This window comes from Anabrus simplex, chromosome 1, assembly GCF_040414725.1.
Source record: "Anabrus simplex isolate iqAnaSimp1 chromosome 1, ASM4041472v1, whole genome shotgun sequence".
In the NCBI taxonomy this organism is placed as follows: Eukaryota; Metazoa; Arthropoda; class Insecta; order Orthoptera; family Tettigoniidae; genus Anabrus; species Anabrus simplex.
Genome location: NC_090265.1, coordinates 1219591969 through 1219612715, shown reverse-complemented (window position 1 = coordinate 1219612715; position 20747 = coordinate 1219591969). Strand labels below are relative to the sequence as shown.

Genomic DNA, 20747 nt, shown 5'->3' with positions numbered 1-20747 from the left:
ATATACAAATAAAGACAAAGTTTGATGAAATTTTGGAGGGAAAATGCGAATTTATTCAGGAGGAAGAAGCCGTTTTCATTGATTCAGAAGACGAAGATGGCGTTGAAAAGGGGACAACATCACCGAAAAAACGCAAACACGGAGATGAGTTTAACGAAGATAATAAGTCTTGTAATGGCCGAGGAAGATCCTGTAAGTCAGTGGAAGATTATGATTCCGAATCATTGCTGGACATGTATCAAAAAATAAAGGAACGAGGACCTATGTACGCTGTACGGAAGTATAAGAAGACTCGGAGACAAATTTTTGGAATCGTCAACCACGTTGAACACAATGGAGAAATTAGGAAATGTACAATGGTTCGAGCTTATGTGAAAGAAGAGTTCACCAAGGCAAGGATGCGTTATTTATATGTCACAAAATCGGACATTGAGCGTTGGATTGGTGAGGGTAGAGAGTTGTATTGCCCCAAACACTCTCTCCAAAGCGACTCACACTTGACAAACCATAAAAGGCGTTTGAAAATTCGGTTCCGAAAAGTAACCAAACTAGTGAGTAAAACGTTTAAAACAGACGAAGAAGTTCGACACGAAGTGGCTAAAAAGTTTGTAACATTCATTAATGAAGTGTAAGAAAAGAAAGAGATACCGGAGGCCAATATCTGGAATTCGGACCAGCCCCGATTTGTGTACGAAATGGCAACACAGAGAAGTTATGATTTTCGTGGTATAAAAGACGTTCTTGCTACGGTTGTTTGCCGAAATAGTTTTATGCACTCCCACACAGTGCAATATCACATTTCTAAAGCCGGAGAAATGGGACATTTGTTCTTGATCGTTTTCCAAAAAATTAATGGAAAGTTTAGACCTAGAGTACAATAAAGTATCAAACCCTACATGGATGCCTTTAAATATGTCGTAATTGATTGTTCATCTTCCGGTAAAATGGGGAAAGGGCATGTACGTGACTGGTTCCAAAACGTTTTCCATCCGCAATTACAGGAAGACGGAAGAAATCTTCTTCTCATAGATTCATTCAGTGGCCAGGGCAAAAATGCACAACTTGAATCCCTGACGAACAAACATGTACACATTGAATACATACCGAAAGAAACTACGTATCTTTGCCAGCCGTGTGATCTTGGACTCTTCCGACAACTAAATGTTTAGTCCGTCGAATGGAAAACATTTGCCGGGTAAGGAATTTACACGGTCAGGCAAAATTACAACCAAAAAACAGACTTTTCATTATAACTAATCAAATACTAGCGCATAACCAATTACAAGCTGATTGTGTTGTACCAATGGTGAAATATGGTTGGAAAGCGGGTGGTGATTCCATTAATGATATTATACTACAATTTCATACTGTCTCTCAAACGAATTTTCATGATTTGACTGATAAAAAGTGTGCTGGAAATGATTGTACCAATTTTTCGTTTACAAGGTGCGCACATTGTTGTCTTGTGCTTTGTTATTCACATTTTGTGTTAGATTTTCACTATCATGCCATGAACAATGAACCAATGCCATACTGTGTTAGAAAACGTCATTTCTTGAACACTTTGAATGTCATGATGATGCGGATGATATTTGATTATGTATTATTTGTATGTTAAGTAGTGATTTGCAAACTATTTTTATTGTTTATCTATTCCATATTGAATTCATCTTTGTAAAGAAAATGTCCCAACTAACGTCAGCCTTCACCCGCAATCCCGTGTACACAACTGTAGGCAGCCGTATGTGCGTATGTGGTGGGAGACAGAGGAGAACCGAAGGAGTGGAGAGGGAAGGCGAGGCAAGACAGCCGCTGGCTGTGAGCGCTGACGTGTGCCGGCATGTACTGTACAATTCATTGCGCGCACCGCCAACTTTGGACTCCCAAATGGCCCCTTAAAAAGGACCAGCGAAAAATTAGACTTCCACTACCTGTTTCAGCTTAAGGAGACCTTCACGAATATGTAAAAATCAAATCGAAATTCGCCGTCCGACTTCGTACCGTTCCCTCGTTAGAAGTGGTGATATGGATGCAGAAATCTTTCATGGAACTGGAGTGTTTATCAGAGAGATAGGATATGAACGCTAAAACGAGGAGTATTCCTACGGGTGAATCGGTAAGCTACAAAAAAGTTAAGGATGAGAAACATGAAATTCAAAGTATAAGGCTTGTCTCTAAAGGTATTAGGTAACTTCATGTTTTTGGAGTGTATAGACCTGAAAAAGTGGCACTGATGCTGATGTGGAATTATTTGATTAGATAATCATCTGTATGTGGAACAACACAGAAAGGAACATTATTGTAGCCGATGATCTCAGTTTACCAAATATTAACTGGAAAGGTAATGTGATTGACAGAGAACGTGATCAACAGATGATAAATAAGATAATGTTTGACGGACAGCTGAATCAGAACGTGATGGCACTAACTAGAAGAAAAACAATTCTAGACACGCTGATAAAACCAGACGAGCTCTATAGAGAAATTGAAGTGATAGAAGGTATAAGTGATCATGAAGCTGTTTATGTCATAGTTAAAAATAAATACGATAGAAGGAAATTTTGTAAAAGTAGGACTTAGTCAGTACCATATGCACTTAAGCGTGAGACTCCCGATTTTTTCATCGTTCTTCCCAATCTCCTGGACCGATCCCCCAATTTTCACAGCAGTTTCAGTATTTTTTGTATTATTTTAAACTCCCGCGCGTTTCCTCATTCTATCGATGTATGGCTGAGTATGGCTGGTCGATAGTAGTTCTAATAATCACAATAGGATGCCAGTATGGGGCACGGTGGCCAGCCATGTGCTCCTCCTTGGTCTATAATACAGTCAAATACTCAAATAGCTTAATAATAGGAAGTGGAAGTCGCAAATGAGTAACCTAACCTCAGAAGTAGCATGCCATAGACGTCTACCCAGGGCAGGACCTGCATAACTGCTCATGTTACGTCATGTAGTAGTGCTTCTTGGTTGTATGTCTTAATATTTGTTTTGGTCAAAATGTCAAAAAAGATATATGATGCATCATTTAAAAGCGCTTATAGGGAAGAGTTTCCGTGGTTCAGTGAATCCAGGAAGGGACCAACGTTCACATTCTGTACTATATGTAGCTGTGATTTTTCACTTGCGCACGACAGGAAGTGCGATATACTTAAACATGTGCAAACAAAAAACATTAAGGAGAGTGTCCAGTGTGTAGAAGGAAACCAAACACTGAACTTTTCATGTAAAAATCAGGATGTAAATCCTGTACGAATGCCAAGGCTTTTTTGGGGCCTTTGTTTCACAAAATGTTTCCTGATTTGGAAATCGCTAAACGATATGGGTGTGCTAGAATGAAAAAAGCATGTCATTACAGAAACGTACATGGAAGAAAGGGCGAAAATTGTATCACATCTGCAGGTGAATGCATTTTCTGTTGCTACTGATGGTAGCAATAAAAGCAACTTGAAAATATATTCTATTGTTGGAAAATTTTTTAGGCCTGAATTCAGTGAAATTCAGAGTTGTTTTCTCTCCGCGCCTAATTTAGAAGGGGATGCTACAGGAGCTAACATTGCCAAACGTTTGCTCTCAACTTTTCAGTAATTCTCCATTCCATTAAAAAACTGCCTAGCTCTTGGTGCTGATAATGCTCCTGTAATGGTAGGATTAAAGAATGGTGTGGCAGGATGTTTTAAGCAGGAAAATAGTAACATAATCATCGTAGGCTACTCTTGTCACCTAATTAATCTTGCTGCAGTGAAGGGTGCAGCGTGCTTGTCTGTAAATGTAGGTGAAAGTATAATTGATTTATTTTTTTATCTGGAAAGGATTGCAAAGAGGAAAGAAAAGTTCAGAGAATTTCAGAGTTTACACAACACAGAGATCAGGAAAATTCTGAAGCATGTGCCTACTCGATGGTTATCACTAGAGCCCGGATTTCCATGCAAATGCATGTTCCTAAATAAGCTGGTTACACATTTGAAACTTTGCAAATATTCGTTTTATGACTAATCAATTCCAAACAATCGTACTTTTTTTGGGCATGTTTGTATATTTTGGCCTGTTTGGGAGAAAATTCATGCATAATGCATATTTTGACAATTTGAATTTAATAGCAAATAATTGGACATTTGTATTGGATTATATGATTTTTCTTCTTACTTTGATGCATATATTATGTTAACTTGCATGATAGTGCCTTTTTTGACATGGGTTTGCAGAATTAGGGACCTACATCCACGTTATTTGTATATTATTGAGAGAGAGAAAGGAAATGTATTCCTGACATACTACTTGACAACCAAAGGTCCTATAATCCAGTTAGCCAAGCACTTTGTCTGGTGCTTGAGTATACATTGACATAAGCGGGAAGACCCTATGACGACCGCTCTAATCCTTAGAAACAAGGTGTCCCAGTAAAAACTGTTAGACGAAGAAATCAAAACTTGAATCACACTACTGTAACGCCACTTTACTGAGATAGCAGCTTACGAACCTTTGTTTTGCTCTGAATCCCGTTTTCTTTTCCCGGAATTTCCTACCCCGAACTCCGAACTCTCACTCTTCACATGTCTGAGGCCAAAATAATTGAGAAAAGAAGGGAGTTGGAAAGCAGCATGCTTACACGCTTGAAATTGCAACTTAGTGTTGGACTGTGCTGTGAAATGTTGGTGTTAAAAGTCTATGGAAGTCTTCGTGTCTAAGTGGACAGAGGTAAGGAATTTCTAAGTTAATTTTCGAAAAGAGATAACTTCAGATATACTTTGTCCTAAATGTCTTCATTTAAGTCTGAACCTGTCACTTTTTGTGAGATAGAAAGACCATTTTATGTGTTTAGGAATTTTGTGTCAGATAAACAAATGAATTTGAATGAAGAAAATGTGGAGAAATTAGTTATTGTACAATGTTTCAAAAGGAAGTGAAAATATAACAATACTGAACTGAACTTTGATAGTGCATATTTTCCGATTTATTGCGCATGTTTCATCATTTGATAGTGCATGAATGCATGCAAATTTTGAGATTTGGTAGTGCATGGAAATCTGGGTACTAGTTATCACTAAGAAGGTGTTTATATAGGATTTTGCTGCAGTGGGACCCTTTGGTTACTTTATTCAGTAGCAAAATTGTGAGTAAGGATTCTCAGATGGTAACTTTGAGGACTTACAAAAACCTAAGCAGTCTAAGTGCAGATGTGTCTTTGTTTGTCTGAAAAGGTGAAGCATTGTCATAGCATTTCACCACGCTCCTCAGTTAAAAGGAAAACCCAGTCATCACTTTCACCCAAAATAAATGAAACTACTGATGACACTAAGAGCCGTGCTTTGTCATGTGAAGAACAACTGTTCATTTTCCTTTCATCAAATTAAAATAAATCTTTTTGCCTTTTTCTCTCAAGTTTTATGGATATCTTTGAGAATCCAAATGTAGTTCTTCATTCAGGTATGCCGCACATCCTCTTAACTCAGTTTTGGAGGAACTATTGAAGAATGTGATGGCAAGGTTTGTGAAACCACACATTATTAAAATCTTGTAGATTATAATACTCCAGCAAATCAAAAGGATGATTGTGATCTGATCATAGAGAACTCTGCATTTATTTTGGTGAGCACTTTGAAGTCTGAGGAAAAGTGCATATTCTTTAAGTCTGTTAGAAAGTGTTTCTCTTCATCATGTGACTACATGGAACACAAATTTCTGTTTAAAGGTAAAGTTTTAAGTAATGCAGAAGTTAATATTTCTGCTGTAAGTCAGGTATCATTTTCTAGCCTTAGATTTTTGATTAACAAGTTTCCAAACATTCTGACTAGTGAAACGGAACATTTAGATAAAGAAACAGATATTCTGCACCCCCAGTTCTGTAACTTTCAGCTCAAAGAAACAGACCTGGCAAAAGGAAGAATTGATGTTCAGTGGGCATTTGTAGGTCAGGTGAAATCAGCTGATGGTATACTTAAATATGACCGACTCTAAGATGATGCTTGCTATTTTATCAATTCCACATAGCAATGCAGAATGTGAAAGGATTTTTATCAGAGTTACAAAGTCAAAAACACAGTTCAGATCCTTGCTGTCTGAACAAACTTTGGATAAACTTTAACCTTGAAATCACTTCAGCAAGGCAAGTGATTTGAGCCAAAATTTAGTTCCGAGTATCCGAAGAGGGCTAAGTCAGCTACGGGTGTGTTGAACAACAGTTAGTCGTAATGTTTTCAGCATGTTGAAGGGTGAGAAGTCACATGTTCCTAATGTTCAGGTATGTCCAGTATTTGGTATTCACATATAAATAATGAAAAATATGTATATGTAGGCTAAATGTATTGAATTATAATGAAGTAGCACATGTTCTGCCATCAGTGATGTGTTGTAATATGTCACGATTCACTGCCAAATTTCTCCTGATTTTTTTTACACTTTAAAATTGCCATGTCTGCTACTGTCTCCTCTGCACAATCTATCACATTTAGCCAGGGTGCGAAATTGGAAAAAAATGGTGGGGGGGGGGGGAAGGATCATAGGGCTTAACTACTAGTGTTTACTTCAAGCAGTACCCGGCTGGGGACGGGATATGTAATTCCCTTGTAAGTAAATTACCCCCTTCTCCTGAAAAATATAAATTTTAAATGTTTTTGTTTGAATTCTGTTGTTATAATAAGAATGGTGTCTAATGAAAAATATTCCTGGGCTTCAGATGGACCAGCCAGAGTGAAATATAGGCTGCATGTGCGGAGCTGTTTTATTGCTCAAGGTCTGGCAGTCATCTTATGTGTATTATTGGTGTTGTTTTTATAAAAATAAGCACTGATTTCAGTAATATATGCGTTACATTTTCCTCATTTTATAATGTAAGAAGCCCCCTGGGCAATTTTAGTCAGGGGGAACCTTTGAGATAAAATCATCGGTGGGGGGGAAAACTCTCCCTTTCCCCCTGCGATTTCGCACCCTGCATTCAGCCATTTATGAAATTACTCCTTCCATCTTCTCTTTATTTCTTCTGGATGTTTTGTCAACTCTCCACCTTCCTCTTTCATCATATTTGTATAAATTCCATACAGCATTCTTTTACTGCCAGCTCCATCCATTTGCATCTTTTGTGTAAACTTTTCTTCTCTTATAAATTTCTAGCATTTCCTTTTATTATCAAGATCCTTTTGCTTTCTTTTCATCTTTATTCCATTCTTGCCATGCTTTCATATTTTCTTTCACTGCTTCTCTCACCTTCTCACTCCACCACAGTGTCTCCTTTTCTTTCAGCCTCATTCTACCACTGGCCCTCTCTGCCCCACTAACAAATGCCCTTTAGAAGTTCGACCATTCATCTTCTATATTTCCTACTTCAGTACCTGGAATTTATTGTTTCAGTCTCTCCAGAAATTCTTCCTCTACTTTATTATCTTTTAATTTTCACACTTTTATTTTACTATCTCTTTATATGTAAAAAGAATGGGAAAGGAACAGGTAGCAAGAAAGGAATTGGAAAGAGAAGTAAAGGGAAAGGGACCAGTTGGAAGACCAAGAAGAAGGTGGATGGATCAAATTTGGAAGGACATTAGAGAAGCTGGATTGGGTATGGCAGAAGTAATGGAGCAGGAAAAGTGGAAGGGCAGAAAGAATTGGAGGAGGCTTGTTAACCACACCCAGGTGACTGGAGTGGGACATTGATGATGATGATGATGATGATGATGATGATGATCTCTTATCTCCTTTAATTTTTTTATTTTTCCCACTCTCAATTTTGCTATCCCAACTCTGTGATCTCTATTGAATACTTCTCCTGATAAAGCTGTTATATCCATCAACTGTCTGCGCATAGTCCTTTCCACCAGAAAGTAATCAATTTCTGATTTTATTCTTCTGTCACCCCAACCATATCTTGTAATTTTCCTTCTGTTTTTCTTCCAAAACTATGTTGCCCATAATAGTACCATTCTTCTCACAAAACCCAACTTAGCCATACTACTTTATTTACAATAAATTATTTATTATTGTTTAAAGGGACATAAATACAAGTGTTTAATAAAGGAGGAAAGCGGTGTTATAATTTTTTCAGTCTTTTACACAAACTGGTTGTAGTTATTGATTGAAAATTGTGCACTGTAACTCTTATGTTATAGTGCCATTATCACTTCGTTTATTATTGTAACATTAGTGTTATCATGTGCTCACTCGCCATAAGTCCTCAAAATCTAAAATATCATCTTCAATTTCTGCAGTTAGGGTTATTTTTCTGTGTGCAAAACTATTATGGAAATGCAGAAATGCTGGAGGAACAAACTTTTTTTGCAAGTTGCTTTATGTCACACCGACACAGATAGGTCTTATTATGGCGACGATGGGAGAGGAAAGGCCTAGGAGTTGAAAGAAGCGACCGTGGCCTTAATTATGGTACAGCCCCAGCATTTGCCTGGTGTGAAAATGGGAAACCACAGAAAACCATCTTCAGGGCTGCCGACAGTGGGATTCGAACCCACTATCTCCCAGATGCAAGCTCACAGCCACGTGCTCCTAACCGCATGGCCAACTCACCCGGTGAGGAAGAAACTGAGGAAGATTTTGGAGATCTTTGAAATTTGTAGCCTGAACTTCTCTTTGTGCAGAGTGTTTTTGCCAAAGTTGAACATCTATTCATGCAAATTTTTAACAAAATTTTATGGCCGGCATGGTTTTTAAAATATTTTTTTAATATGTCTATATTTTTAAACAAATCAGTGTTATTGTGAGACCACGTGATGAAACTGGGAGCCTGTTTCTGGATACAGATAACCTTGGCGGTATGAAAATCCACTTTCATTTATTATCTGTCAAAGTATGCTTTTGTAATAAAGTCTAGAAAACTGCTCTGTTTCTTCTGTAAATTTCAAAATTTCAAGTCGATCCTTTTGCAACAACATCAATGACAACAGCAATCCATTCACAATGTAAGAAGAAATACTGTAATTTCCATTTTTCTTTTTAAAATTAGTCCAAAATTCCAGTCAGAGACCATAAATGTGTTACCCGACTCTAAAAACTTGTGTTCCACACTATCGAATCTTCAGTTCTTTACAAGACTAGGAAACATTGCCACAGCTGTAAAAGTTCTTGTTTTGTCCAAAACAAGAGTTGAGTAAAGTATTAGGTTTTGTGTATCTGAAGACAGGTTGGACACAAACTTATGAATGCAAGACATTATTTCATCTGCTCCATGGCTAGCTTCATTTTCACACCATAAGAACATACTTGCTTTACCTGTGCCCATGTTGTGCACTCCTGAGTTCTAACACTGCACCTGCCTTTTTTTTTTTAAACAAGAAGCTACCACAATAGATGGATCTTCTTTTGATCGTTTACTATCCTGCATGTTACGCTGACTCATCATCTTTTTTGTTGGTCTAGTTTGAGTTCAAAGCCTTTTCTTGTATCCCTCATCACTTGTTCTCTTTATCTGTATATGTATTTTGTTAGTCTTTGCACATATTTTGGCTTGGTATGCCAAATAACATATTGAATCACGGTTAGATATGTATCTGTAATGGCACTCAGAAACAGGCTGATGCACTCTACTTTGTGTACTGTAAAATGGGATGATTCTGATCAGGTGGTGTTATTCCGATCATTTACCTACTTTTCAACAAGAGAAAATGTTGGTGCGGTACGTGACAACAGTCCCATAGCTGATCACTCTTTTGAGGTCTAGACGAACTGGTCTACAATAATGGTATGGTATAGCACACAGTAACAATTGTCATTGTCAGCCGATATTTCTCATGTGTGCTGCACTTTAAGTAATGTTATGATAATAATTGAACACGTATTTAATTTAATAAATTCATTGAAATTGTGAAATACCTACTATCGGTGAAGAAACATGAAACATGAAACATGTTCTTGAAACATGTACGATGTTCTTGAAATATGTACGAGTAATTGACATGTATTAAACTGTATTAAATCGTTTTTTGATTAGTATTGCCAAGGCGGATTCTTTATCTCCTGTTTATTCAGTGCAATAAGTTTACCACTGAAAGTTTCAATATGGACCAATATAAACCATCAATATGGTTAAATTTATAAATTCTAAGTACCTCAGTTGCGGAATTGTTAAGTTTTGATGTGTTTATTCATATACGAACATCTTAAATACTACTATTTATTTTTGTGTCCATAGTTAACACCTTTTCGACACTACTCATATCTAATTATAATATTGCAGCTTTGCAGGGTGAATCCAATCATGCGAGTTTGTGACTAGAATCTGGGACAAAATCGATATCCCAGTACAATTTATCGAACAGTTTGTGCTTTTTCTCCGTAAGGTGCATGTTCATTTTCAAGAAAGACAAATTAAACATTACTATCAGCAAATTCCTTTCTCTAAAATGTTGTTTCTTATGTATCACTTTCAGCACTACCAACAAAATACAGATGTCTAACCCTCTTTTTTGTGGAGGTTTTCCTTAGTGAAGATTTATGACTGATATTTGACCTGCCAGCTACAGTTTGCTGGATGAGACTACTACAAGAAAGAGAGAAAAAAACGTAAGAATATTTGACTGGAATCCTATTCAGTAGAGGCCATGATGAACCGATCTTGGACAGGCACGAATCAAGCGCTCCGACATTTTGTGAATAGCCAGAGAGGCTATTACTATAAAATCTGCAAAGTGATAGGCCATTACAAACCGGACACGGGATTGAACCGTGAACTATGTGGGAAATGCCACATTCTCATATACAGATCAGATGTAAGGCTTTTCAGACATTTGCTCTATTAATCAGTGTTTCGTCTTAGATCTGACACTAGACTCATCAGAGTGGGATGTGTCAGACCCTACCCACTGACGCTGAGGTGTATGCAGGTGAACTTATCAGATGCCCATTATAAGAGGCACAGTCTGATAACTGCATACGGGAGATAAATCTCCACAATGGAATTATTAATTAATTCCCTCCATGGGAACTTAGAATTTTCCATTCGGAATTGCTAGGTAGGCAATAATTCCCTTTGGCATTTATGAACTATACAAATTTCAAAAATCATGGTGAGGTTGGTTAGACCACGTATTGCACCCAGGTTCACAATTGTTGGTTCTGTGTGGTACAGCTTAGCATTATTGTAGACCAGTTAGTCTAGAATTCAAAACAGTGATCAGCTAAGGGATTTTGTTATGGTCTGCACGTAGATTTCTGATTGTTGAAAAAAAAAAAAAAAAAAAAAGCATTAATTGATCGTATTCACACAATCTGATTGGAATAACCTCACTTTACAGTGTGTGTATATAAATTTTTTTTTTCAGCGATCACTCTAGAACCGCACGTCAAGTCCCTTCACTTAACGTTGGCTTACCAATTTCCTCAAGCCCAGTTTCCAACTCTCAAGGTCCTTGTGGAGGAGTTGGATCCTACAGCTTCAGCTGCATGGGAAATAAGACTGTACTCTCGAGATACAAGGGTCACTTCAAAACAGGTAAGCTTTTAATACATAATTTTTAAAACAATATTTCAATTACATTCTGTATAATATTATCAAAGAAATGCCTATAATGCAAAAAGAAATTGTATAAAGCATACCACATTCCAATCCTGACTTATGTTGGACTGAAACAAATCAACAGAGTAAAATCCAGTCTGAAGAAATGAAGTTTCTAAAGAGTATGTTGGACAAAATCAGGAGAGACAAGAGTATGGAATGAAGGTCAGGTAGGTAATAGTAGAAGGAACTAATAAAAAAAAAAAATAGGTGTATTCAAACTGAAATGGTTTGGTGCCTTGAGGAGGATGACAGAAGAGCAATTCCCAAAGACAAAACTTCAATGAGAAGATGGTAAGAAGGAGACCAAGAGCCAGGCCCAGAACATGATGAAAAACAGTTGTAGAGATCATTGCCAGAAGATACAGTATGCTGCAAAACAAATAGTACTGAAATTAGAAACATGCTGTGAACATCAAGATACATCATTATAACATACAAGGTGGCGACAGCAACATGGGTCTAACTGAATCGGCACAGCAATGGTTCAGATAAATAAATAAATAAATAAATAAATAAATAAATAAATAAATAAATAAATAAATAAATAAATAAATAAATAAATAAATATTTATTTCTGGATTAAAGCCACTTTATATTAACGAGTCTTCTTCCTCACATGGCAGGTATAACTGACAGAATATGGTGCAGACCACAGACCAAAAGCTCAAATCCCTATTTCAATCAATCGAAGAAAAATCACCTCTTGAGACACCAGGCATCTATGAACAGTAGCAGCAAGGGGGGAGGGGGGGGGGGGGGGGCAGTCGCACTATTAGCTGATTTCCTGGGAGGCCTCGGTTTGATTCCCAGTACTGCCGCAGATTTAAGAAAGGCAGAGGGCTGGCAGGTTGTTAAAATGGCATGTGCAGCTCACCACTATTGGGGGTGTGCCTGAAAGGAGTTGCAGCACCTTGAGATGAGGACACGGGTTTACTTATTTCATCTTCATTAACTCCTCAACTGAGTTTGGCATAAGGAAGGGCATCTAGCCATAAAATCATGCTGTATAATTTCATCTCACCTCATCCCCAATCCTGTACCAGGAAATGACGTATATAATTGCTATAGTTACACATATCGGTGTACAAAGAGCATGAAGAAGAATAGGGAGATAAAGATTCTCAATTTTCTTTTTAATGATGATGATGATGACAACGGTGATCATAATCCAAGCATAATCAGATGTTGAAAATGCTCCATTGTGAAGTAGTCACAATAGCTTTATCACTGACCGCAATGAAGTCTTCATGTTGGGTTTCCACATTGTTTAGTGTAAACTTGGTTCTAGGCATTGTAGACCGAGCTCGATAGCTGCAGTCGCTTAAGTGCGGCCAGTATCCAGTATTCGGGAGATAGTAGGTTCGAACCCCACTGTCGGCAGCCCTGAAGATGGTTTTCCGTGGTTTCCCATTTTCACACCAGGCAAATGCTGGGGCTGTACCTTAATTAAGGCCACGGCCGCTTCCTTCCCACGCCTAGCCCTTTCCTGTCCCATCGTCGCCGTAAGACCCATCTCTGTCGGTGCGACGTAAAACAACTAGCAAAAAAAAAAAAAAAGGCATTCTAGATCTTATTAAAGGTCTTACAGACAGGCCAAGATTGCAAAGTATGTGCTGAAGTTCCTTCTCTTGGCTGATTCTAATCAGACTTGCTGCTAGTATTGATTTATAAGAATGCTTGGTGTGGCTGGAACTGCCCCGGTGTTGTTAATGAAACTCCTCCATGTTGTACTATTTCATGACCATAGAAAGGATGACGGTTGTCCACCTCTTGTTTGAGTTTCTCAATTTCAGTTGCTACTTACCATTGCATTGAAGGTGGTACAATGCCAAAAGTGTCCTGGGTTCCATTCCCAGTCAGGTCAGAGGTTTTTAATTGTAAATGATTAATATCCCTGGCCTGGGGACTTGGTGTTTGTCTCGTCCTTAACATTCCTTTCCTCACATTCAACATTTTACACTTCCTCAATTTCCAAATACACGCAGGTTCCTAACATATGGTGCAAGTAGGGCAAAAGATCTTTCTAGGTCGACGCCCCAAACAAGTAGCAATTAAAGAAAGAAAATGCCACAAGTGTGGTATAGATTTTCAACGTTTGTTGGTTTGAGGCAGCCAGAAATTGCATAGTACATATTATTTAGACCAATATCCACTTTCTTGGAATGGACAGAGTTGACCCACATACTCAGTTTTCCTTCTTTTTTTTTTTTTACTTTTCCGTTTTACCTTCTTTTTCTGATTCTGATCTTCATACTGACAGAATGAAAATATTCACTAAAATTAAGAGGTTGATCAACTAAATTACAAGGTATTTGATGTCAAGGGTGAACTCTACAGTTGCCTGCCTTCTCAGTTGATGTAAAGTGTGTGATTTGCAGCATGATTAAGTAGTTGGAAAAGTGTAACCTATGTTTTCCTAGGATTTGGCTTGAGGTAGTTGTCCCTGTAATACTTGTCCAACCGAGTGAGTGGCCGTGTAGTTAGTGTCGCACAGCTGTGAGCTTGCATTTCGGGAAATAGTGAGTTCAAACCCCACTGTCAGCAGCCCTGAAGATGGTTTTCCATGGTTTCCCATTTTCACACCAGGCAAATGCTGGGGCTGTACCTTAATTAAGGCCATGGCCACTTCCTTCTCAGTCCTAACCAGTCCCTATCCCTTCGTCGCCATAGGACCTATGTGTGTAGGTGCGATGTAAAGCAGAGTGTAAAAAAAAAAAATACTTGGACAATTCATTGAAGCAGTTCTGCAGACTGGATTCTACTTCCCAAAATGATCTGGACTGAATTCCAACTCACAGATCATCAGCAAGTAGGAAATGCCTGGTATTCAATCGTGTAAGTTGATCATTAGTGTACAAAGAAGGGATTTGGTGTAAGGACACTATGCTGTAGGAAATCATTCTTCTGGTTCCTCCACCGACTTTCTTTACGTGAAGTGTCACTTTGGATATTCTGTTCATTAACAAGGAGGAAGATGATGATTTATTCTTTTTTCTTCCCCAATTTGTACCCGTTCTTCTTTTATTATTTCTGTTATTAACTGTTGTTGTTTTTGTCTTCTTTCTTGATTTTAAGTCTCTGCATCCTTGCACTGTATCCTTTCCTTCTTTTATCCATCCAGAGAGTTGCACACTTTGTGACTTTTTCCTGAAAAAACCCAAACTTTCTATTCTTATTGCAAAATTAATGTCCATCTAGATTTTCTGCTTTTGTAATCTTTATTTCTACTAAATCCCTTTTCACTTCAATGAATCAACTCATTTGTGTTTTGGGATTATTGTCAAAATAGTCAAATATCTTTTTTAGTCAGTCTTTCCATATTCATTTAGACCAGGTGACCATAAAAAGTAACTCTTCTTTTCCTGAGGGCATCTGATAGTTTTCCCATTTGACTGTATATTTCTTTATTTCTCCTTCTCATCCAAGTACTCCCAACTTTCATTGATCCAAGTATCTTCTTTAGTACTTTCCTGTCTCTTTTTTCTCTAATTCTTAAATTTTTCCTTTAAAAATATTAGATCTAAATGTTCCACTACATGAACGCATTCTCGTTTAATGAGTGTTCTAGAGTTGGATTTTCATTTTACAAAAAGTGATTTTTTATTGTAAATGTCTAGTTTAAAAAAAATGCTGTTTGTTTGGGGCATCGACCTGTAGAGATCTTGCACAATGTGATATGAACCTGTGTGTGATTGGAATGGAGGAAGTATAGAGTGTTGAATGTGAGGAAAGGAACATTAAGGACGACACAAACACCCAGTCCCCAGGCCAGGGATATTAATCATTTACAGTGAAAAACCCCTGACCTAGCCGGGAATCGAACCCAGGGCCGCCGGGTGACAGGCAGACGCGTTGTCCCCTACAATGCGGGGCCAAACTTGTTTATAGCTTAGACTGTAGTTTCTTATTCCTCGACTCTATATACCGATTTTCATTTAATTCTGTTTACCCATTTTCTTGTGGCTCGGCTTTGTTATGGACTTAACAACAAAAATACAAATTCATGTGTATATCTACCTGGGTATTATCATAGACTGTATTATAAAAATGTATAAGGCATAAATGATGGGAAATTTAATTCTATGTAACTTTAGTTATGTATTATTTATTGACAGGACTTTTTTTTAAACGCTACTTATTCGGGGCGTTGACCTAAGATATTTTGCCCCTACTTTGCACCATATGTTTTGAACCTGCGTGTATTTGGAAATGGTGAAAGTGTAAAGTGTTGAATGTGAGGAAAGGAACACTAAGGATGACACAAACACCCAGTTCCCAGGCGAGGGATATTAATCATTTACAATTAAAAACCCCTGAACCGGCCAGGAATCGAACCCGGGGCCACCAGGTGACAGGCGGACACGTTGCCCCCTACATCGCGGGGCCGGACCTATCGATAGGACTACTAATAACATAAATATTTGAGAATTCATTTTAAGCCTTCCCGTAAACTACCATTTCACTCAGCGTGAAAATGATTTATAGCCTAGATTGTAGTGGCTCATCCCCCACCTTTACATACCGATTTTCATAAAATTCTCTTCAGCCAGTTTGTCGTGATGCGCGTATGTATGTATGTACATACATATAGACAGAGGGAAATTACGTAAAAGTAAAAATTGCATTTCCGTGTTACTGTGGACATGATCGATACAGAAATACCATTCTTTTTAAATTCTGAACAATGTACAGACAAAACTCTTATTTTATATGTATAGATGTGTGATGCATGAAACTTCATGTATGTATGAAATACAGTATTTTCATAAACAAATGCTCAAATCTTAATTCTAGGTACACAAAGTACTATATGCACATACACCAAGGGAACCTGATGAGTTAGAGCTGAGGATTGGGGACTACATCTATATCCAGAGTGAAGCTCTTACTCTTTCACCTGATGGTTGGGTAGAAGGAACATCTTGGCTCACAGGTAAAAGTATGATCCATTTGTAATTTCTTTTGTATACAGTAAAGTCTGTATATAATTACTGTAGTTTTACAGAGCTAATTTCCTAGGATTTAAAGTTTAATTTTTTTTTTTTTTTTTGCTATTGGCTTTACGTCGCACCGACACAGACAGGTCTTATGGCGACGATGGGACAGGAAAGGGCTGGGACTGGGAAGGAAGCAGCCGTGGCCTTAATTAAGGTACAGCCCCAGCATTTGCCTGGTGTGAAAATGGGAAACCACAGAAAACCATCTTCAGGGCTGCCGACAGTGGGGTTCGAACCCACTATCTCCTGAATACTGGATACTGGCCGCACTTAAGCGACTACAGCTATCGAGCTCGGTAGTTTAATTTTTACAGAGTTAACTTCTAGAATTTAAAGTGTTCACTGGCCAGGATTACTTGATTCGAGAACTGGAAAAGACTCGAAGGAAAGCAGCACAATTTTTCTTTTTCGATTTCTGACATAAGTTTGTTAAGAAGGAAGCCAAAATTTTCAGTGTCAACTTAGTCAATGTAACTGTAAAGTTTTTCAGTTAGTCAAAAACACTAATTATAACATATACAACACTATTACATAGCAGAATGACATGTTTCGTTTGCATAAACAATACTGTACATATATGAGCATGATTTAAAGTGAATTGATAGAATGTGTGCATGTTCTTGTAGAATGAAACATCTCATTCCTTGTTTAATAGAATGTATTTTTTTTACAGGTATATTCTAGTGTTATATTTAGTGTTTTTGACAGACTGAAACATTTTAAAGTTACATTTTCTGACAAAAGAGTAAAGTTATGAGGATGTTGCGAACTTTGGGCAAAGACGACTTGGAAGTAAGGTGACAAGTTGCTTGGCTAAGGGGGTATGTTCTGAGCTGTCATTGGAGACACGGTAAAGAATGACATTAATAATAATAATAATAATAGTAATAATAATAATAATAATAATAATAATAATAATAATAATAATAATAATAATAATTTTTTTTTACGAGGGATTGTGGAAAATCTTCAAAAAGACACTTGTGAAGGGTCCGCACTACACAAGTGTGTGGAATTCTTACCCACTAAAAACCACACACCCTTTTCCCACGATGTGAGTCATCACCCCGGAACCGCTCTCGTATTACTTCAGGGTGATATCGTGTTTTGTCTTTCAGACGTCTTCTTTCTTCATTTCTCCTTTACGAACGTTCGTATGCTTCCAAATCCTTCTTCTTCTGACGAAGGATGTCCTCCACATGTACTGCCACACGATCCCAGGATTCCTGGTTTCACAGCATCACCGAAATAACATTATCTGTTGTCAGTTCTCCTAGTTCAGTTTCCACACATCTTCTCTGAATCGTCCAATGGCCGCATACAAAAAAGGTGTGATATACGTCGTCAATATCATCGCAGTATATGCATGCTGCGTCACTCGCTCTGCCCACTTTATGCAGGAATTTCCGGAAATATCCATGTCCTGTTAGAAGCTGCGTGAGGTAGTAATTTACTTCACCATGGGCCTTTTCAACCCAGATATCCAAGCGTGGTATCAGTCGCTTGGTCCATTTGCCTCGAGGGTCACTTTCCCATCTGATTTGCCATCGCCTCATCAGTTGACTGAAGGCGCGCTTCTTTGCACATTTCTTTCCCAGCTCTCCTTTGGTACGCCAGATTTCATGCCGCTCCAATGCGAGTAGGTCTATTGGGGCTATTGCTGCCACCGTGAGGATTGCCGGTTCGGAAACAGTGCGGTATGCACATGCAATACGTAAAGCCGCTCTCCGTTGTACGGAAGCTATCCTTCTCCGATACCAAGCAATCTCAAGGATTCAGCCCAGATTTCAGAACTATATAGAAGCACTGACTGAACCGTCGACATGAGAAGACGTCGTTTACTGGATTTTGGTCCTTTAATATTTCTCATTAGTCTGCTAAGTGCAGTCATGTATTTTACTGCCTTGTCTGTCACTCTCTGAATATGAGTCCAGAATGTGAGCTTGGAGTCAAGTGTCACTCCTAGATATTTTGTGCTCGCAGATGTTTCTATCACTAACTCTCCAACAGTCATTGGTACAAGAGTTTCGATCCTTTTCCTCGTCAGAAGAACTATCTCCGTTTTGCTAATGTTAGACTGTGGCTCATCATCCATTCTTTTATGCGCCACATCACCTGGTTCAGTTTAATTTGAGCCATTTCAACATTACGAGCTACTATCAAGGCGGCCACATCATCAGCGTAGCCCACAAGCTTCGTGTCCTCTGGCATCTCCAAACGTAACAAGCCATCATACATTATGTTCCAAAGATCTGGACCAAGGATCGATCCCTGCGCTGCACCAGCCATCAGACGCTTTGTCTTTTCTCCATCTTCCGTATCATACAACAGAGTGCGATCTTTGAAGTAATCTCTCATTATGCGCATAAGATATTGTGGTAGCTTGAAAGTTTCTTCAAGAGCTACCAACATGTCGCTCCATCTTGCCGAATTGAAGGCATTCTTCACATCCAGGGTCACAAGAAGTGTCAATTTACGGGAAAGATGGTTGCCCGTTTGTGCCCTATCTGCTGTATTCACCACCTCCCACACTGCATCTAGCGTCGAGTGTCCTCTCCGAAATCCATGTTGGCAAACAGATAGATCCCCTGCTAGTTGAACTGCTGAGAGGATTCTGGGCTGCAGAAGTTTCTCCAGGCCTTTTCCAGCTGTGTCCAGCATACATAAAGGTCTATAACCACCAAGTTTTCCTTTGCTGATCAGAACCAAACGAGCAATTTTCCATCGGGGACTAAAAACACCCATTTGCAGGCAATGATTGTACATATTCAGCAACAGTTCTGGGCATAGTTCTGCTATTATCTTTAGTACTTCTGCAGGTATACCATCTGGTCTTGGAGTTTTCTTGTTTCTAAGAGAGCTAATAGCTCTATTCAGCTCTTCTACAGTAAAGAGGGGTATATCATCCAGTTCTTTCTCATCGTCACAATCAATCCTCTCTGGATGGTCTGGGAATAGTGTATCCACAATTTGTTTAATTGTTTGCGGATCCGCACTCGGGGTTGAAAATGTCCCGAGTTTCTTCATGACAATCTTATAACCTTGTCCCCATGGATCATCTTCTACTTCTTTAGCCAGTGCCCACCATTTATCGGCTTTACTTTTTCTGATTGCATTACGGAGTTCCTTCTTCGCTGACTTGTACTCCGCTGTGAGTGAGGTATTCTCTTGACTGCCTCTCATCCTCTGAGCCCTGCATCGAAGTCGCAGACAATTCTTTCTCAGTTCAGCAATCTCTTCGGTCCACCAGTACGCTGGGCGCTTGCTGTTTCGCGGTCTCCTTCGGGACATTGAGGCGTTGCATGCTTGATGGATTAGCTGCATAGTGAGTTCAACACATAGACCAGCTGCTTCTTTCCCTCTACGAGCAAAACATTTTTCAGTTATGTTGTCCATTCCATTCCGAATTACATCAATGAACTTTTCCTTGTCAGTACCGGCTATGTTCTACCGTGCTGGCCTGCGCAAGATGTTTCTTTCTTGAGGAGATTCTTGGAGCAGTCGAAAGATGATATATTCATGATCGCTGCCCGTGTAGTTCTCGATCACTTGCCATTCGTAAATCTTAGGCGTAATATCCTCTGATGAGAAGGTTACATCCGGTATTGTTCCCTGACATCCTGGCCGTCGAAATGTTGGCACATTTCCAATGTTGTTGACCACCAAACCTGTTCTGGCTACCATCTCCATTATACGACGTCCTCTGGAGTCTGTTTGTAGCATGCCCCGTTCCAACGCTTGAGCATTTACGTCACCAGCGACCACTAGTTTTTTTTCCATTCTGCGTATTACGTCCTCAAGACCATCAAGTTTCATCTGAAAGTTGGAAACAGATTCATTTGGTGTAAAATAACAGCTTACAATAGTGATTCCCCCAGTCTGTACCCAAACAAAACCGTCATCGCATCCATGCTGTGTTACTGGGACTTTTCCTGGATCTGGTATCCAAATTGCAGCTGTTCCGAGGTTATCCACAAACCAACCTGGATGGTCTCTCTCTTGATATGGTTCGCTAATAATAACGATGTCTACTTCCATCTCGTAAATCAGCTGTGTCATAAAATCGTTAGCTGTTTGACTCCTGTGCATATTTGCTTGAAGTATTCGCATCATTTACTATGATTTTTTGCCTTTTCAAGAGCTTCACGAAATATTGCACATGCTCCCGATCCAGGAATATGATTTCGTTCAGCTTCATTGACACCCTTGTCTGAACAAAGCATGCATCGTGGATTGTTCGTTTTACAGTCTAC

General features: G+C 38.7%; 1 protein-coding gene across 2 annotated transcripts in view; it reads left to right on the top strand.

Annotated features, from left to right (window-relative positions):
• Epp (Ecdysteroid phosphate phosphatase) overlaps positions 1-20747 on the top strand; it is a 158943-nt gene that overhangs the window by 47360 nt on the left and 90836 nt on the right. For both annotated transcript variants that reach the window (XM_067137574.2, XM_067137575.2), the window contains exons 4-5: positions 11262-11431; positions 16292-16430. In XM_067137574.2, coding sequence (XP_066993675.2) covers positions 11262-11431; positions 16292-16430 — 309 coding nt within the window. The remainder of the gene's footprint in view (positions 1-11261; positions 11432-16291; positions 16431-20747) is intronic.